General features: G+C 37.1%; 1 protein-coding gene across 3 annotated transcripts in view; it reads left to right on the forward strand.

Annotated features, from left to right (window-relative positions):
* LOC128739959 (atrial natriuretic peptide receptor 1) overlaps nt 1–20,819 on the forward strand; it is an 89,524-nt gene that overhangs the window by 39,139 nt on the left and 29,566 nt on the right. For 2 of the 3 annotated variants that reach the window (XM_053835463.1, XM_053835464.1), the window contains exons 2-3: nt 4,498–5,636; nt 6,215–6,613. The exons of the other annotated variant lie outside the window; for it this stretch is intronic. In XM_053835463.1, coding sequence (XP_053691438.1) covers nt 5,039–5,636; nt 6,215–6,613 — 997 coding nt within the window. In that variant the 5' untranslated portion in view covers nt 4,498–5,038. The remainder of the gene's footprint in view (nt 1–4,497; nt 5,637–6,214; nt 6,614–20,819) is intronic. 3 annotated transcript variants of the gene reach the window in all.

Consider the following 20,819-nt stretch of genomic DNA (forward strand, 5'->3'; position numbering starts at 1 on the left):
TTCTTGGCCGGTTTTGCAGTATGTGATGGAGCATCATCATGCAACAAAATTACCTTGTGATGCCTTTTTTGGTTTCTGGTCGTTTTTCACCTAAAGCTTCATTTAAATTGACCATTTATTGTTGGTAGCATTCAATGTTCATGATTCCGCCTGGTTTTACCCCGCTCTGCTTTTACCGAACACAAAGCATTGTCTTTGAGTCGTTTTTTAGCTATGAAAATTATTATGTCATTTATTTTTTTCTGTTGTTTTTTGATTTAAAATTATTATCAAGATAAAGGGAGCACTCTTAAGCAAAGCAGTATTATGGATCAGAAGAGATAATAAACAATCGTAGATGACCGGGGTCGAGATTAATCAACTAATTTTTCAACCAATTTCTCTGTTATGATATTGAAACCAACGATGCCAATCGATCTAAATGGACTGATAATAAAGTCTACTTGCTAATACTAGACCTCCCACGCCTGTATCGAACGAATAACGTGTCGGCATTCGTCATCACCCCTTTATAGGATAGCTAAATAAACACATATATTGAGTGGGAACGTGGCTTCCCCTACAAAAACGTCTCTCCAGTTGTCTAGCGATGCACATCTAAAATAATTGCATCCGACAGCTGACTGAGAAGGTGCACAACGCTGACACGTGCTTCCACGGAGGATTCATATCAGCTGTGTTTGTTAATTGACATATATACAGCGGATATTGCTTTGCCAGTTCCAATTATTGGCGAGGTAAATGGAATTGTTACGCGTATTTATGCAAATGATTGATTTCTAAATTCAGTGAAACTATATTGCAATGCACCATGAACCGAAATCGAATGAATGGTTCAGTGCAATCAAAGTTTATTGCGGTGATGAGTGAAATAACATAAACTATTAACTAATAAACGAACCCGTACAAAAGGTTTCTTGCACCCCCAGGAGAAAACCTCCAGAGCGGGCGACAAACGGAATTGCAAATGGCATTCCACATGTATGTATACCTATAGGCAATTCGTGTGCATCCTGCAGCTTCGATTGCATTAATAGAGAAATAATGCTGCATATTTTTGTAGCCGCCCGGCTTGAATCAAAGACACGAACCATGCGCGCACGAATTGTCTTTGCAGCCGTGTTTAGACCGCATAAGAACAACATTGCAAAATGGATCCAGATTAAACAGCGGCAATTGAACCTAGGATCTCTTTTGCATAGTATGGTATGGTAACCATCATGTGCTATGTATTTCAGTCAATTCAACATTTTTATCACATTTTCAATGCAGCCGTCACTATTACTATCGCTGATACTTGATTTATAATTAAAAAGCTGCTGTCTGTTCGTTTAATTAAGCAACATTATCTACGATGTTAGATGGTATTCCTTAATGTCGCCATTAAATATTTTTTACCAAACTTTTAAACTGAAGTTTTTGGAGCGTCTTAGTAGAATACGAAACCTTACGAAGTTTTCTTATTTTTTATTTTTAGGTAAACTTTTAAAGTTATGTCTCACATGTTTGTGCAACATCGTATATGGTCGGTGTTAAGTCAGGGCAAACCAAGGGGCAAAACTCTAATTTCGAGCAAAACGCGTTCAAAGTGTGCTGCTCTGTATGATTTATAGCCATCAATCGTTCGAAATGATCTCATAGCTCTGGCTGTTGGCAACATTTATGTAGTCTGATTAGAGTAAAATGTAGCTTAGAATATTCTTGATCGTTTGGTGACATTAACTCATTTTTTTAAATTTTGCGACTTGGTCCAGTCTGATTTAACACCGACCATATAATAAAATACTATATTATTTTCTGAGGGGCCATTCAGATACCACGTGGACACAAAAATGCCAATTTTCAACACCCCCCTCCCCCTCCGTGGACAAGCGTGGACATCGACTCAATCCCCACCCCCCTCCATTGTTTGTCCACGTGGACATTTTTTTTCTTATGTGAAATTCTGTGCTCAATTCTGTTTTCATTTGCGTTATTCTGTAATATAAAAAAAATTTAAAAAAAGCAAGCTAAACTAGGCATGTTATCTAGATCTAGTTCTTCTATCCATGCTGATCTTGTCCACTACAAATAAATGATGGACTACAGGAAAGTCTGTTCCAGCTTGATATTCGCTTGAAGATTCATCTGCTTCAACCCCTGTTCAACAAGAGTACCTTAGCTTGGTCGCTGACTTTAACACATCACAAGACCTCTCCGTTGTGGTTCGTGAAATTTTAGGAAGACGAGTTATTTTTCAAATACGTTGTCAATGGATTTTCTTTTTCGTGGCGAGCTGCATTTGATTGTAAGGCAAAATACAATACGCGTCGTGACCTAATTTTAGTTAATTCAAAAGGCACAAATGAGAGTTCTATTTATTGCAAAAAATGTCGCTTGTCCACGTGGACATTTTCTATACCCCCTCCCCCCCCTTCCGTGGACAAGCGTGGACATTCTCGTACCCCCTACCCCCCTCTAAGCTGTCCACGTGGTATATGGATGGCCCCTGAATGATAACAATTCTGTATTAAGTGTCATAAATGAGTTCATCCCAAGTTGATTACAGGGTGTTCAATAAGTTCGAATTCAACTTTTCATCGTTCTGTAAGTGCGCATCATGTGCATTCTGTGTATTGGAATTGGTGTCAGCTTTAACCGTATATATAGGCTAACCGACGCGCAAGGTGTCGACTTGATGTCATTTGTTATTTGTTTACCGCGCACGATGAAGGAGTTCCGCAACGTCGTCGTAGTAAAGTTGTTTGCGAGAGATGAGCGACCCGGTGACATATTTCGGCGGTTGAAATCCCACGGGGTGAAGCGGAATTTCATCTATAACACCATCCGTCGGTACCGGGAGACGGGCTCGGCCAAGGACCGTGCTAGATCTGGGCGGCCGTGCTACGAGGACGCCAGCGGCCATCAAGGTGGTGAGGGAGCGGGTTCGTCGAAAAATGAACCGCTCGATCCGGAAGACCGCTGTTGACCTGGATGTGTCGATCGGGACTGCCCACACCATCATGGCGAAGGACCTGGGATGCAAGCTGTACAAGAAACATAAGGTTCACGGGGTAACAGAGGTTACAACGAAGAAGAGGCTGGACAGAGCAAAAGTGATACGTTCGCGACACGCTGGTCAGGAGTTCGTGTTTTCTGATGAGAAACTCTTCATCTTGCAACAGCCGCACAATGTCCAAAATGATCGGCTATCGGCGCCGACGTAGGCCAGCATCCCGCCGTCCCACATAAACATCCCGCGGTTCCAGAGCGCCGCGTCGGTGATGGTTTGGGGGGCCGTATCCAAGCTTGGAAAGCTTCCACCGGTGTTTATCGAGAAAAACGTGAAAATCAACGCTGCGTACTATGAGACCGAGGTCCTGGAGAAGGTTGTGGTCCCGGCACTTTGTGACCTCTACGGGAAAGATCATTACGTCTTTCAACAGGACGGCGCACCGGCCCACACGGCGAATATCGTCCAAGTGTGGTTTTGGGAGAATTTGACTGATTTTCTCGATAAGACTTTGTGGCCTCCCAGCTTCCCGGATCTTAATCCCCTGGACTTTTATGTACATGTACAGTACATTTTATGTACTGGTCGTACATGCTGGCCAAGCAGAGCGAACATTAAGTGAGCACTGTGGACCAATTTAAGAAGCTCATTTCCAAGATCTGGGAGGAGATGCCCATGGACCAGGTGCGTGCCGCGTGTGATAAAGGTTTTCAATAAACACTGCTTCAATAAAAATTGGTTCAGAAAAGGATATCTTGTATTTTCATTTTTAAACACATTTTTAAAGTGTATTCGAACTTATTGAACACCCACCCTGTACATTATTTGCTTTTGTTTTTAAGTTAGTCTAACTGCAGTTAGTCTAACTATACAATTCGCTATCTGCATTTATAATGGTAACAAAATATCTTTATCAAATCCACATTATCCACATTGGAAAATTTGTAACCATGCAACCATATTTTTAATGTAGATCAAATGTATTTGGTAATGCTCTCTCTATTTTGGTCTCTATTTTGAGCAGACGTCTTTTTCGTCTTTACAAGAAAAGTAAAACATGATTTCTTTGGCAGGAATCTAAAGGTATACTTCGCATAGGTATACTACAGTGTAAATCAAATGAGCGAATACAGATGCCACCCGTTGCAATTATTTTTGGCAACGAAAACAGCTCATCTGTGACAAATTTAAGAATAGATCAATATCACTGGCAGTGGTTAGAGTGGCAAAACATTTTAGCTACAAATTGCTTCCAGCAAAGGTTGAGTCAAAAAAGTATGTATTTTCTTAATTCATATCAACGTTAAGCTTCACTCTTAACAGGTTTAAACGGGGCAATATTTTTTTGTCTCAAAGTATTCTCAAATATGTTAATTATTTGATTCGGCGGCCGTTTGAGGCATACAATTACGACGAGCTAGAATTCGGACCTGTCAGCAAAATCGTTTTAATAGAGTAGATAATCGTATATATTTTTATGTAAATTCGCAACTATCTATTTACAGCAAGAGATCGACACCGAATTGGGAATTTATGAGTGACAAGATATACCCGTTGCTTAATTTTCGCCAAAAATAACACCAACCGGAACGGAAAGTGGAGTCCACATTGTTTATTGCTCAGCATCCAAAAGACGACGACAAAAGTTACCAACAGAGATTATCATAATGCGTCCGCATAATAGCAGGAACAGCTATCAGCTTCGCCGTATCGACGACTACTTCTACATCCAATCCGTTAGCAATGGACTTTTAGTGGACCTTGTCGATGGTTGCTGTTTATTAACTGGTAGTGTTTTGATGCAACAAAAACACGACCGCAGATTGTTGGCGATGCGGAATGCCAGCAAACCTGATTCGTGAATAGAGCCGTTTGAAATATTCGGCGAAACATCGATATAGTTTCCACGCGGTTTAGTGTATACAGTATGACGGTAACATCTTTATGTGATAAGCTCGGTACAAAAAGAAGCATAAGTGTGTCAGTGTAATAAATGTGCTGTAAGAATGTTATTATTATTAAGCTAGATCGAATTGAAATTCAGTCATGCTCAAAACAAAACGCGCTCCGATGCTATCAGTGATAACATTGCTCATCTCACTGATTTGTTTTACCAGTAGCGAATATCATACCTCTAGTAATGCCAGCAGTACCGAATATAGTTTTTCCAAGTATGATTATACCTCCGCTCAAGAAACCAGCCACGGTAACAAGCACGGTGTCGTCCTGAATAATGTTAAAGTGACAAAAAACCATCGCCGACATTCATTACCATCGAATTCCACTAGCGAAAAGTCTGCTTATAAATACGCAAAAAGTGATAGTGAGTACAGTACATCGATGCCTACTCGAAATCAGCCACCCTCGTCGTTTGAAATGTTGGACACCTTTCGAAAGCCTTCCTACGACAATCGCGAATCGCACATAAAATTTGCAATTCTTCTACCGGAAAAACCGCAAAATCAACGTGATATAAGAATCCTCTCCACAATACGACCGATCATCGAAATGGCCACCAATATCGTTACTGGTCCTGGTGGAGCATTGGAGAATATAAAAATTGAAATCGATTATCGAGACACCCAGTGCTCCTCAACATATGGTGCACTTGGAGCGTTCGATATTTTTCTAAAACGCAAGCCAGGTATCATTATGCTTTATGCTGGTTACGCCGGTTTTTTATTACGTTCACCATAGATTATCTTGAATAAAATCATCTAGACTAGGCAAACAAAATGATGCATAATTATCCGTACACTATGGCTGTGTTGTTCATTTTAATTTGAATACGCGCGCCGTTTTGGAATGCTTACCAGGATCGTACAATAAAATATAACTATTTTCTCTCTTTTTTTTCGTCCGTAATTTTTCTTACCCATTATAATACAGTTGCAAATATTTTCGGTCAACAAATAAAAGTTCGGTAAAGGAAGCAGTTTTTATTTTTGCAGTTTCCAATTTTCTCGTTCATTAAAAAGTAGACTGATTTTGTCGTCATCACGCGCTTGTATTAAATGTTATTTGTCGTACCAGATTTAAAAACATTGTTATTGTACAGCCATCAACTCATTGATATAACAGTGGAAGTAAAGGCCAACGATTTAGTTCTGTATGATTTATTCCGATACAATCAAAAAGTCAGTGGTGAACGAGTACCGATTCTTTAGAGTATTAGAATGTATTTGCTTTATTTATCTATATACTCGTATCGGTCAACTATAGATGTCTTCTTCGGACCGATCTGCGATTACGTGATAGCTCCCATTGCACGCTATAACTCGGTCTGGGGAATCCCGATTCTCACGACTGGTGGACTTACGGATGCGTTCTCCTTCAAATCACCCAATTACATGACATTGACACGCATGATGGGCAGTTATAGCGATATAGGACTGGCTGTACGGGAAATTCGAAAGCACTTCAACTGGACTATTCAAGCATTTATCTATCACGACAACGACGGGAAAAGCGGTAAGGGACACTCTGACTGCTCGTTGGCAATTTCGTCGATTTTTCGTGCGCTGAACACCACCGATTATCATTCGGATAATTTCGATGAAAATGAAACAGATTACAATGGTTACTTGCGAATTTTGGCGGACACCAAGAAGAAGGCTCGGAGTAAGTTCAAACAAATATATTAAATAGTATATTAAATCAGAGTTAATACACAACACACAATATTAAACTTATTTCGTAGATCGACAAGGATTGCGGTTATTCTTTGTACATGTAGAAGAGAAAACAATGTTTTTTTTTAATTTTCATCATTTTGAATCTATTTAACCCAAGCAACAATTAGAGTTTATTGCACTTTTATTGCGGTTTTCATGACCAACATTAATCACTACAATGATTATACATTGGCATTAGCATTGGCATTAGCATATGAGGTTGCACACACCGTAGATGGCTATAATCGCATTATATACCTGGGTATTTCCGAACAACCGCAGGGTAAGTGGGTAGGAATATTAGTGTAGCATCTACTTTTGAAAGTACAGGGAACCAATACTACGTTCATAGATGTTACAGGAGAACAGTAGGCCATGTTACGTGTTAGTAGGGCAAGGCAACACATAAGGATTATGAGGATGGGCATATATGGACAAAAATAGAACAATCTCACCAGTAATCCTTCGAGTGAAATATAACTGTATCATTTGAGTTTCCTTCAGCACATCTAATATCCAATCAATAATTTAATTTTTTCTTGTGATATCCATGTGCATTATATATTTAATCCATAATATAAGATATCCATAATGCGTTATATTTGAACTTGTTACAGCCAAAGCTTTCATTGTGTAGTAGAAGGTATTTGATGAGCTAAAACGAAACCAATAATTAAAACAACATATTAAGCTTACTTGCTACCAAGGCCATCTGCTCAAAATCTATCTCAGTATTGAGACCAGGCATCTGGGAACCACACAGCATCGCGCCTCCTAGTTTAGCTACTCTATAGAGTGTTACCGGGTGTGACCTTCCCGGTCGCTTTCTCGTTTGCCTTCCCCATTTCATTTTAATCACTAGAATCATTACAAATGTATCGTAAAACCCATAATGTTAATTGAGAATACTATATGCATGAGATGCTAGTGATATTTTTATCAGAAATATTATCAATAAAAATATATGTATCTGGATATTTTTATGTTGGTTGAAACTAATTGTCATGCAAAACTTAAAATCTATACATTAGCTCTGTTTTGTTTTGAAAAAAAAAAGACTTTTCTTTGACCAGTTTGATTATTTTGCTTAGTACTTTTACAATTATGAGTTAAAAAACTTTTGCAGAAATTTTTATGAAACCCCATTGGGAGTTGGGGGAGTGGGGGTGGCTGTATTAAAGCTTGGGAACCGCTGTATTAGATGGTGAGCTTTCTATTAGGTTGCATTCAAATTCTTTTCTAATGAAGCAACCATTAAGCAGTAACATAAGCAATAAATCAACTGGTTATTGACATACCTGGCATTTTTTACTGCACGTTGCTGTATATCAACGTTTTGACTGTACAGCTATTTTAAAATGTTAATAATCAGCAACAAATAGGCTTTGTTGCATTATGAGAAGATTAGTAGTAAAGTAGTATATTTTGCCAAAATAGTTTTTAAGTAATATTTAACGTGACTTAAATGGTTATTGGCTTGCATTTGAATAGCATTGATGCTTATTGGTTAACTGGGCTGAGTAAAATTGAAGAAAAGCTCGTAAAACAAATCATTCACTTACACAAAAATATTTCGCAGATACTTATTTCGGGTACTACTTAACCTTACAAGTGCTTGGTGAGAAATCACCTATTGTGATTGAATTTATTTCGTTGTGTCAAACTGTGGCCAATACCTAAAGTAAATTTTTAAAGAGGTTTTAATGAATCAACATTGAATTCAAACCATTTCTAAATTGAAATCATATACACAACAGATCTGATGATGTGTGGCGTAAAGTGGTACCTTTTGTCGAGGTCTGAGAATGCCAATGAGTATGATGATCCCCGTGGCTCCGTTATAAACAGTGTCGATCAGCTAGCTCTCACGGATGTCACACCGGTTTCGATTCCTCTTCAGGTCAAGGATTTTTTCCAGTATAAACTTTAGCGCTTTGCTCGATTAGCACTTGAGCATTGTGTTGATTCGTTATGCTTATCCCACAACATTCAAAATGTGTCAATAAACGACACCGAAATTCGCTTAAATATAATGATTAGTTGATCGAGTTAGCCCCCGGCCTAAAAGACACAATGTAGTTGTTTTACTTTTGGTGTTTCTAGTAGACATAGTAGTGACGATTTTCACGATGCCGCTTCGTGCGAATGGCTAAAGCTAGTTCCACCTGCATATTTTACGTCATCATATGTTTCGAATATAAAAGTATCATTTTACCGTGATAATTGTTCAAATGTCCTAGGGCACTAGAGTACTTTTGTTTTATTACGTAACAAGATTGGATAAGCTGGCATATAGTGCTATATCTCGTGGAAAATGTTCGTGGCAGCTCAGCTAAATTGTCACACGTCACAGTAATAAGAACATCTTACATCTTAACAAATGTCTTACCAGATTTGTTGTAAATATGTTTAAATAGCGCTGAAAAAATTATATTAGCTGAATACGTGAAGTTGTGCCAACATTACCCAAACACTACTGGTACATATTTTTGAAGCAGAATTTGTGCCAAGAGTTTGCATGATACCAATAGTATCTTTAGGGTCCATCCATAAAGTACGTCACGCTTATAGGGGGGGGGGAGGGGTTGACCTAATCGTGACGATTTGTGTCGCAGCGGGGATACCCCCCCTTACGTTATGTGACGTCACACGAAAAAAATTTCAAATAGAAAATTAATTTGGGAAATTATAATTTAGCGTTCATTTTAAAATACTATTGAACGGCTTCTATAAAATAAACGTACTGATGCATTTTAAAACAAAGAGTTAAATTTTTTTAATGATAAGTTTTTTTAACATGTATGTGTGAATTTCGCAGCTAAGGTAATGTTGAATGAATGAAAAAAAGACAAAATTACAAAATCCGTCAGAAAAGTTCTTCCAAGGCGTGTTGCTGCAAGACGTCAGCAAAAAGTTCTGATTATTTCAGCTAAATCACACGAATTTGAATGGATGGATGTAAAGGACGTGGATATGCGCGAATCTTCAAAATCCGTGAATCGATGACTTATAAACTCGAAAAATTTCCTTTTTCATTTGCTGAAGTTCATTTTTGTTATTTGATGAATTTGTTGACCTAGCATTCTCTGTAATTGCAATAGTACTTCGAATAAAGTTAAACAACTATTGCTGCGATGACGTGAGGAAGTAATAATTCCATCCTGTTATATTATGTTGAGTTAAATTGCGTATCTAGCTTCAATTTAAAAACATGTTTGCCGTTGAGTATTATGGTAAATTCCTTATAAATGTGCGTTGGAGGCCAACCAGTACTCTATGTGGGAGAATTACGATTCTATCCTTTTTCAAAGTGTTGGACAATAGATAGCATTTCTTCACCGACTTGAGTACGTATTATTTACAAATGGTTGCTGCCAAATCTGAACGCTTGCTCACAATCGAAACAGCACGATAAACATTTCCGTCCTGAAGTTTCGTTCAAGCATCCTAGAAATTTAATTGCAAACTCTTCAGGTAAAGTTATTTCTCAATCTTGTCGAATGAAAGAAAATAATAGAATACGTCAATTCTATCTTTTCATTTCAGTTTTTGCCGGTTGGGTTCACATTTCGTAAACCGGTGTTGGGGATTGGAACGGTGGGGAGTGAAAGGATTGAAAACTTTTCCTGCAAAATAATCCGAATCAACTGTCTAGGCTCATACATCAGTGCAACTGGCTGTTTTCAAGTGACTATTATTATGAAATAGCTATCTTGCTATTTCTAGTAATAATCAAAAAGAAAACAAATGAAAAATACGGTCGAGAAAACCAGGAAAAGCAGGGTGACTCTACAGGGTGTAGGATAAATTATAGGAAATTTGATACAGTTATTAAAAATTTTATGGACATGGTGGCATAACACGAATAACAGACACTCAACATAATTTTCACGTCGAAATTACGGGAAAAGTTAAGTGAATATTTTCCATACAACTTTACCCGTACTATTTATGTGAATTCGACGTACTTTACACGCATTTCCAATAATGATCAACTTAAGTTGAATGACGTTTACGTGTCTCATTTGGCTACCAACGGGGTAGCAATTGCATAGCGCCGTAAATACAAAAGATAGAAGTATACTTTCTTCAACAATAGTGTAGATAATAATAAGCTCTACAATCGCCCTTTACATTACTTTTCCGAATTCTGTTTAGTTGAGGCGCTGTAGTCAAATGAGCATCTACTGAGCAAAAAAACCGAGAATGAAGCCTGCTTTTCCGAAGTGTGCTACTACAATGAAAAAACAACAATGTAGGTTTTTATCGCATTAATTTTGCTTTATTTCGTCACATTTCTCTTGACTGACGTTCTCTAGCGAATATTATACTTCTGCGCTATAAATTATGGTGGCCCCACCACAAGTGGCCCGATCTTTGCTTTAAGCACTTTTGTGAAGTCTGTCGATAAAGAAGGATCAAGTCCTAGAAAGACGTCTAAGCCCAGCAAGGCTTTGCTTTTTTGTATTCGAAAAAAAATTGAGCACACTGATTCGTTTGCAATTTTTTCCTTGAATTCCTTCCTTCTCCTTGAAAGTAGTTGGAAGTTTATATTAGCTTATTAGCTTAGGAAGTTTATATATCATCAAAATCTATCGAGTGGTTACAGTGGTTCAGAACTAAAAAAAAGTACAAAAATATTATGCCAAATGGCTCCTTATGATTATGCCAATTGGCGTTATGCCAAATAACATTATGTCAAACGACTTTATGCCAAATGGGCGGCCCCCTTTTATTGACTAATGTTTTATGAAAGAGTCTAAAATTTCTTAAGTTCGATAAGTTTTTGAGTTACGCAAAAATTTCTGTTTTATTTGTATGAGAGTCCTTATCCCCCTATCACAGATGTGAGGGATCTCAAACCATCAAAAAATTCCTGCCTCCAAAACCCCCCACATGCCAAATTTAGTTCCATTTGCTTGATTAGTTCTCGAGTTATGCAGAAATTTGTGTTTCATTTGCATGGGAGCCCCTCCCCCTCCTCTTAGTGGGGGAGGGGTCTCTAACCATCATGAGAACCTTCCCTGGCCCCGAAAACCTCTACATGCAAATTGGACATGCGATTGGTTGAGTAGTTTTCGATTGTATAAGGAACATCCCGACAGGTAGACAGACAGACAGACAAAGAGAAATCCATTGTTATAGGTATAGATACACAATTTGCTTCATGTACCTTTTCCTCAGAAACTACACATAGTATTGGAATAAACTTTTATTTTTGTTTTGTTGGTAGTAGCTTGATAAAGACTTTTATAACTTTTGAGCTTTGAAAACGAAACACAACAAGAGAAAAAAGAAAAAAAAAGACAAAATTTTTTTACCATCTTTTTTTCTTCTATTTCGTTTTTCTCAAGCTGTATTTCGTTTACAAAGCTAAAAAGTTATAAAAGTGTTTGCCCAGCTCTTACCAACAAAACGCAAAAAAAATTGTTCCAATACGTTGTGTAGTTTCTGAGAAAAAGGTACATAAAGTATGAAAATCGTGGTTTTTCAGGAGCGGCGTTTTATTCCGTCGAAGTTGTTCCACACCGCATTGGAACGCTTATGTGTATGATCGTTTTTCGGCCACTTCCCGTGGTCGAATCATTACAAAATTTAATATCAAAATAAGTGAAAAAGACTGCAGTATCAAAATCTGAAATAAAAAATTACAGGTATACAGCCCTAAGGGTTGTACGAAATCGTGACGTAGGACTATATCAGATCATTAGATCAAAGACTAATGTAAACTGCATTTCTGGCATATGTATGTTTAAAAGAATCTGTGAGTGACATTGTTTAACCCTTTATAAGGCCGTGGCAATTATATTACCACCAACGAAAAATATTTGTTTTGCGTCTATAATGACATCAATATAATTATAGAAGCAAAATAAAAAAATTTTGTTGGTGGCAATATAGTTGCCACTGCCTTATAAAGGGTTAAGTGAATGTTTATAAGGGAAGAGCGAAATATTCATTGCATGCAATGGTGTCTACGTGAACGGTGGTTCATAAGTACAACGCCTGCAACCATTGAGACATAGTGGTTCCTTTCAAAAATCACTTGTGTGCATCATATAGATTGAAATAGTAATGAATGACCAGCCCACAAATTATTGTATTGAATATGGTTATGCGTAGTTTGACATGTTTCAATAAGCTTACTTTACTTTACTTAGATCAACTATACTGGTCGCAGTAATGAGTCCACATATCACACATGAAAAAAAGCTTACTTTAACTCGCTTGTGGCCTTTAAAAGGGCCATTGGTTACAAATAACATTAAAGCCAAAGCACGTTCATCGCAAATATGATGTGTCATTCGAATATACTTCTCTTTTAACATGAATGGCAACAGGCACGTAAGTAAGCGGCATCGATGCACTGTCCGAGAAGGCTAGTGGCTAGTTTACTTTCACAGTTTACCGCTTGTTACATAGAAGAAAATATGGCATATACGCAAAAATTTCTGTTTTATTTGTATGAGAGTCCTTATCCTCTTACCACAGGGGTGAGGGGTCTCAAGTCATCATAAAATAAATTCATGCCTCCTAAAACCCCCATATGCCAAATTTAGTTCCATTTGCTTGTTACACCAACCTCGTGTTTTTTAGTCTTGACTTAGTTCGACCCATGCACCTTCCAGCATTGGACAAAAAGTACGAGTCACAACTAGCTACTAGTAACCCCCCGCCCCTCTCACCTTTCCGCTCTTTCTCCTTCTCTAAAATTTCATTACTTTCTTCTACCGTCCCTTCATCAATTGGAAAAAATTACTGTTTCGAAAAATATCCATTTGCCTGATTAGTTCTTGGAGCGACCAAAGGCGCTATAACCTAGGTTTTTACCAAGGGCAAGTAAGTAAATGTACTTGTCCCATCCCCGAGGGTCCGGAGTATAATTTAACTTTTATTAGCTAAATACTCCCAACGAAAATCAAAACTTAATCAATTTAATTATTAATCAGAAGCGGTTGGTACGAGACGTCCCCGTTTCTTCTTCCTCTGTAGATTCCGAAATGTATCTGTGTATGAATAATTTAATTCACACAAGATTCATTTTACTGAATCGTCTCTGCGTCAATACTTCACAATCGGCCTGGCCGATTTAACATTTGCGAAATATTTCGGATGTTTCGCATATGTCAATACAGACAAGAAAATAAGTTGAAATATATCTATAATTAGAAATAAATTATTTCCAGGATTCCTTTATTATGGCTGTGATGGTATTAATAAGAAGAATAAGAATAAAAGTAAGAATATCCATTTGCCTGATTAGTTCTCGAGTTATGAAGAAATTAGTATTTCATTTGTATGGGATCGCCCCGTCTTAAAAAAGGCAAAGTTCCTAATTTATCATAGAAAAAAATGCTGCCTCTAAAAACTCCCATATGCCAAATTTGCTTCTATTTGCTTGATTAGTTCTTGAGTTATGAGGAAATTTGTGTTTCATTTGTATAGGATCCCGACGGATGGGTTTCAGTACATCATAGAAAAAATTCCTGCCTTCTGAAACCCCCGCATGCCAAATTTGGTTCCATTTGCTTGATTAGTTCTCGAGTTTTGAGGAAATTTATTTTTCATTCGTAAGGGAGCTCCCCCTATTACGCACTCCATAAAATTGTTTTCTTACCTACTCTATAAAATTGCTGGTCATTTTATCTATCCAACGATACATAAATTGTTCAGTTTCGTTCAGTAGTTTAGTAGTTATTTGCATTTGAAATCTTTCATTTAAACGTTACACTTCTAAATTAACTAATATTTATTTGAGCATCTTAGTAGAATACCTGAAACAATAAAAAAGAAGAAAAACAAAAAGTTATTTATATCCTTTAATTCTACTACTGTGTTCACCTTTTTTTTGTTTTTCTTCTTTTTTATTGTTACACTTCTATTTTCGTTTTCACAAAGTGCTAGCCAGTCCCAGTATAGTAAACAAAGACGTAGTCCTACGTCAAAAGTAACAAATTTTTCAAAGTTTTTAGTCGTTTATGTCCCCTTAACCAACAGTTGAAATGTATTCCAAAGACGTGTCTATTTTTATCTCAAATAATTAGTAAGATGGTATAACAGAGGTTCTTTGCATCACCAGGTGGATTAAATAGGTTTTTTTTCTTTAATTGTACAATTACACGCTAAATACCTATGCAGGACCCGGTTTCAAATCCTAACTCCTAAAGGACTATAATCAAAACAAAAAAAACTATGAGAGCTTTCAAGCAACATTAATTATTGATTAGCTATATGCTATAGCATTCAACTGATTCAATTAGTTTCTAAATCTAGTAAATTATAACCATAAAAAACTACAAGATATTCAGCCCTAAGGGTAGTACGAAAAGGTGACGTAGAACTATATTAGATTATTAGATCAAAGACTAATGTAAACTGCATTTCTGGCATATGTATATTTCTAAGAATCTGTGAGTGACATTGTGAATGTTTAAAAAAGTAAAAGAGCGAAATATTCAGATTTAATTCTTCAGTGAATGCAATGGTGGCTTTGAAAATACGTGGACGGGGGTTCATAAGTACAACGCCTGTAACCATTGAGACATAGAGATTTCTTTTTAAAATCACTACATAAAAGTTGAAATAGTAATAAATTACCAGCCCACAGAATATTGTATTAAATATGATTATGCGTAGCTTGACATGTTTCAATAATTTTACTTTAGCTCGCTTGTGAAGGGCCATTGGTTACAAATAACATTAAAGCCAAAGCACGTTCATCGCAAATATGACGTGTCATTCGAATATCCTTCTCTTTTGACATGAATGGCAATAGGCACATAAGTTAGCGGCGTCGTTTCATTGTCTTTTGCTCCGAGAAGATTTTACTAATTTGCTTTCACAGCTTACCGCTTGTTAAATAGCAGTTTTATTTGTATGAGAGTCCTCATCTTCCTACCACAGGGGTGATGTGTCTCAAACCATCATAAAATAAATTCATGCCTCCAAAAACCCCCACATGCCAAATTTGGTTCCATTTGCTTGATTAATTTTCGAGTTTTGAGGAAATGTGTTTCATTTGTATAGGACCCCCCACTTTTACGCCCTCCATAAAATAGCTGATCATTTTATCTATCCAACGACATATAAATTGTTCAGTTTCGTTCAGCAGTTTAGTAGTTATTAGCATTTGATATCTTTCATTCAAACGTTACACTCCTTTTTTCGTTTTCACAAAGTGCTACCCAGTCCCAGTATAGTAAACAAAGACGTAGTCCTACGTCAAAATTGGCGTCCATGTGTAGTCATCATAATATTTGTAAGCATAATCTTTTAGCAAGCGTCAGTCACGATTCAATGAAGAAACTTTTTATATACTAGTAAGATTATTGAAATCAGAGTAAACTAATAGCGAAATCTCTTATGTAGCATAAATAAGTTGTCGCCTATGTTTTTATGTAACAAGCTAATTTGCAGATAAATTCAGCTGGAACGGTTAACGCCCGCATTTGAACCGAATACATTGAAAACATTTTTTTACGCTAAATTCGAGTTTTTATATTAAATTTTGGAATCTATAAAGTTTTTATGCAAATTTTATAATTTACCCGGAACGCATCCTTCGCCCAAAGAACGATTTTGTGTGCGTTGCTTTTGATATGTCGTATCATGTCAATTACGAACTGCTATTGCCACAAAATAGAGGATTATCGAGGATTTTTTCGGAATTCTGTTTTGTATTTATCGTCTTGGTATTCATGTATACTGCTCTCGGATTCGTACTTAAGATGGTGCACACGCTGCAATGAGTCCTTTTATCTATTTTCAGTTTGGTAATTACCGTTTCTTGTAGCAAAAAGAAACATAATCCGGCTTTGTTTCAACACTCTTTGCACTGCTATGATTTCATTATCTCTTCTCTCGCGTTAATCATTTTCTAAATTAAATGGCATTGCCATGACAATAAAGAAAAACACTTCAAGCGTATTCACTGTGATTTTCGCAACAGCTTCCAGATTATCTAAAGTGAAATCCGGTGTATGTCATACGGTAAATAAATTAACGATTCGAAAGACAATTTGATAAATAACTAACGTTCACAACTTTATTTTCAATTAAATCTCAACCAATGTAAGAATTTATACAAATAACCCCCATGAACGTTTATCTTCACACCGAAAAAGTTAAATTTTACGACGGATTTACAGTCAGTCCACAATCATGGGCCACGCACAATAATTATTCTGGGTCATTTTAGCTTTATCTGCCAATTTATTGCGTGAATATTATGCTAATTGATTGATAAAATTGTTACTCATAAGTAGCATTAATAACTTGATCAATCATTAGGTGATATTTAAACGGCAATTAGCCGCTAAAATGACCCACAATTGTGTGTGACCCATGATTATGGACTGACTGTATATCAAAATTATTTAAGAAAGACAACTTATCGGGCTTTTTGCAGTAGTTACTATTATTGAAATTTCACATAGGTATGTTCTATTTTTAAATCATAAGCACATTATCTTAGTGACCAATAGATCACTCCGTCGTAGTACCAAACTTATTTCAGATACATAAACTATTTGCTGCGAATATAATTATTTATTTTATGTTGTTAATAAATCGGTTTTAACCACAAACTGTGGTTCAGAAGAAATAACCATTTTCATTGTCCATTTTATTTTGCCAGCATAGAATGTTATTAACATTACACATGCAATGCAAATAACAGTTAGCAGTTGAAGTAAAGCGAGCATCTAACAATGTTGAATGATTTTTAAAACTTTAAAGTTTGAGCCGATTTTTCTAGGAGAGTTTATTTTTACTTAGAAGAGCCCCTAGACCTCGGCCAACGATTAAAATAGAATTCAAACATAGCTTTAAAAAAAAAATTTCAATTTGGGCAAAGAAAACTTATGAAAAATACAGTCATCCCAGTATTAGTTCATTCGAATCACACAGAGGGCTTCGTCAAGGTGATGTTTTCTATGGCGAACCAAGTATACAAAAAGGCTGCTAAGACTGAACGGATACGAAAGGCAAGGCATGTTGCAAGAATGCCGGACGACTACCCTGCAAAGATGGTGTTTGCCTCAAATCCGGTAAGAACAAGATGACCAAAGCGCAGTGAGCAAGATGGTTAGATAAGATGGAGCGAGATCTAGCGGAAAGTACACGGTGTCCGAGGAATATGAGACCGTTGGCCCACAACCGAGTGCATTGGAGAAACTTTTTTTATTTGTTTATTTGTTTATTAATTTAAAATTCATCTGACTGTATGTCTTAATGAAAGTATAGCAACACAATGTCTAATATTCTAAAAGCTACACAATAATATTTTTTGCAAAAATTTGTGAGACGGCACGCCAAAGTCGAACAAATCCTCCACTCTGCAAAAGGTACGCACGCTGGAGGCCAACGGTTCGTTAAATCCAAACGCCGTTCGATGGAAGCTGATCTGGAGCAGACCAGTAGATCGAAGGGTACGTTGCACGGCACGGAAGTTCAGCTGCGATAGAATTCTCGGGCTGTCGACTTCACCATTAATCACCTTAGCTACAAACATCGCTTGCTCGATCTTTCTGCGTCCTTCAAGTGTGTCAATGCCAAGAAGGCGGCAGCGGTCGGGATACGGGGCAAATTCACTGGATCACGCCAAGGTAGGTCTCGTAGTGCGAACCGGATAAACCGTTTTTGTACCCGTTCAATTCTCAAGTTCCATACAAGCTGTTGAGGACACCACACTAAACTAGCGTATTCGAGTAGCGGACGCACCAGTGAACAATATAAGGCCTTCAGGCAATAAGGATCGTTGAAATTCCGAGCAATTTTCGAGATAAAGCCGAGCTGACGTGTTGCCTTAGTGATGACATTAGTGCGATGTAAATTGAAGGAGAGCTTGGTATCCAGCAAAACCCCTAGGTCGCTAACGTGATCAACTCTTGCTAGTTGCTGGTTATCGATTTGATACTGGAACACTATTGGGTTTACTGTACGGTGAAACGTAATAACATGGCATTTGGCGATACTAACAAGTAGCCAGTTATTACGGCACCAGCATACGAAGACGTTCAGCAGCTCTTGTAGTCGGTGACAGTCTTCAATGGAACGTACGGGCAGATAAAGTTTCAAATCATCGGCATATACAAGTTTTACGCCAACGCCCAACAACAAAGTAACATCGTCATCAGGCATTGTTTTAGGATGCCAATTAAGCAAAGTAAATCAGTTCAAGAAGAAGAAAAGTATTTGGTCCTGGCTTATTAGTTTTGGGTGGTTTCCGAAAATAACACGGAACTGTACTGTACTGTCATAGTGCTTCGAATTCTGTATATTGATTTTCCTTGCACGGTTTTACGTTTTACTGAAAACAAATTACAATAATAGTCAAAAACGGCGAACCCTGTCGATCTATATGTTTGACCCATAATACTGGGAAAAGTGAATTTTGCTGTCAGTATTATGGGCCATTGTTTAACTTCGTATATTAAAGCGGAAAACGATTTTTTCAGGTGGTTTCACCGTAATTCAATGAATACATGCATATTTCTTCGATTTGCATCCATTTTGCGTTCAGACACAGAAATTTACGCCGCTATTCAGCTTATAATTCACGACCGATTTTTTATATCAACCGCAAAAATAACAACAAATCGACAGTCGGTTAGAGCCAACTGCCAACTATCGGAAAACTAAGAAAATTTACGCATTGGAACTAAGTGTATTGCTGTCAAGCACGCAGCAGAATGTTGCATCTGTCTATTGAACTCATATTCGATGGTTAAATATTAGTTTACTACGTATAAAACTAACGTAAAGTAAAGACTGGCCCATAGTACTGGGTGGCTCATAATACTGGGGTGACTGTATGAGAAAAGACTATTATGCGATAATTCAGCCCATCTTATAGGGTAAGGAACGGAACAATCAGGGTTCGCCTGTTGAAAATAAAGGAGCCTAAAATGCAGTATTTTGCTCATATCTTCAGAATCTTTTGATAAGAATATAATCTTAAATCACTTGACCATAAATGTAATTCACACAATTTACTGTACTTTCGTAATTTACTGTGCTTTTAACAAGAAATATGACAAGAAAATGATAAATGAAAAATTTTTGCCAAAAAAGTTACATTTTTCAGCTGCAGATGAGAATCACCACCTCGCTACTTTGAGCACAAATTACAGCATTTCTAAAAGTCAAGCACTCTATTTTCACAAAGCATATTGCAGTAGACATGTTAGCACTTGTGGCATGGTCGCCACCTGTAACAGTGATAATTTGGGACAAGTTTGCAATACATCAGTAAAATTCAGGACCGCCTAACAAAACACTTTAATGATTAAAATGCGTTCCGTCTGATTATATTTAGTGCCAGTGCATCAATTAAGTTTAACTTATTAATAGTGGCTTTCAGTGGTAACAGATTGAAGAACTAAAGTTTACAAGAAGATTGGTACGCTGATATCCCCCACTTAGTCAATCCATCACTTTAAATAAGGTTAAAAAATTAGTGATCCTCTTAGACTGCTTAAAATTCGTTCCTTACCCTAGTTAATCTGCCACCAGTCTCGGTTTTTTTTATCACTCACGCGTTTTCACTTCTCACATAGCCAACGAATGCGCCTTAGCAAAAAAAATCACTTCTATCCAGAGCATATTTCTTTTCACGTCAAAATAATTCAGTTTTCCAAGAAATATAGCTGATTGGAGCCTTTAGTATAATTCTAACACGGTGCGATGGAGAGAAGGGGATGTTTTCGATTTCCTTATAGAGGATTTCCAGATCAACTAGCAAAACGGCAGTTAGACAAACATTACATACGATCACCAGCAGGACAGGTGCATTATAATATGAATCCCGTTAATTCCAGTTTGCGCTCATAACTTTACCCCGCTCTAAAAGTACAATAAAAACTCAGATTTTTATTACTTTTTGTCTGTTAAACTACCGCTTTATTATAGAATTTGATAATAGGTGAACTAGGAGGAGAAATGAATTAAGGTTTATCTGGTTAGCAAATCTGCAAATCTTGGAAAATAATCATCTTCACTACTTCAACATAGCGGGAGATTTTATTTCTACTGCAATTTCATGCCTTGAAGGCCAATAAAGATTAGACTACATGATTGCCATTGCTCTCCTTAACTTAATTTAGCGCCTTCGTTAAATTTTGTACCGAGATGTCTAGAGCTCTCTTGTTTAC

The sequence above is a fragment of the Sabethes cyaneus genome, chromosome 3, assembly GCF_943734655.1.
Source record: "Sabethes cyaneus chromosome 3, idSabCyanKW18_F2, whole genome shotgun sequence".
Classification (NCBI taxonomy): Eukaryota; Metazoa; Arthropoda; class Insecta; order Diptera; family Culicidae; genus Sabethes; species Sabethes cyaneus.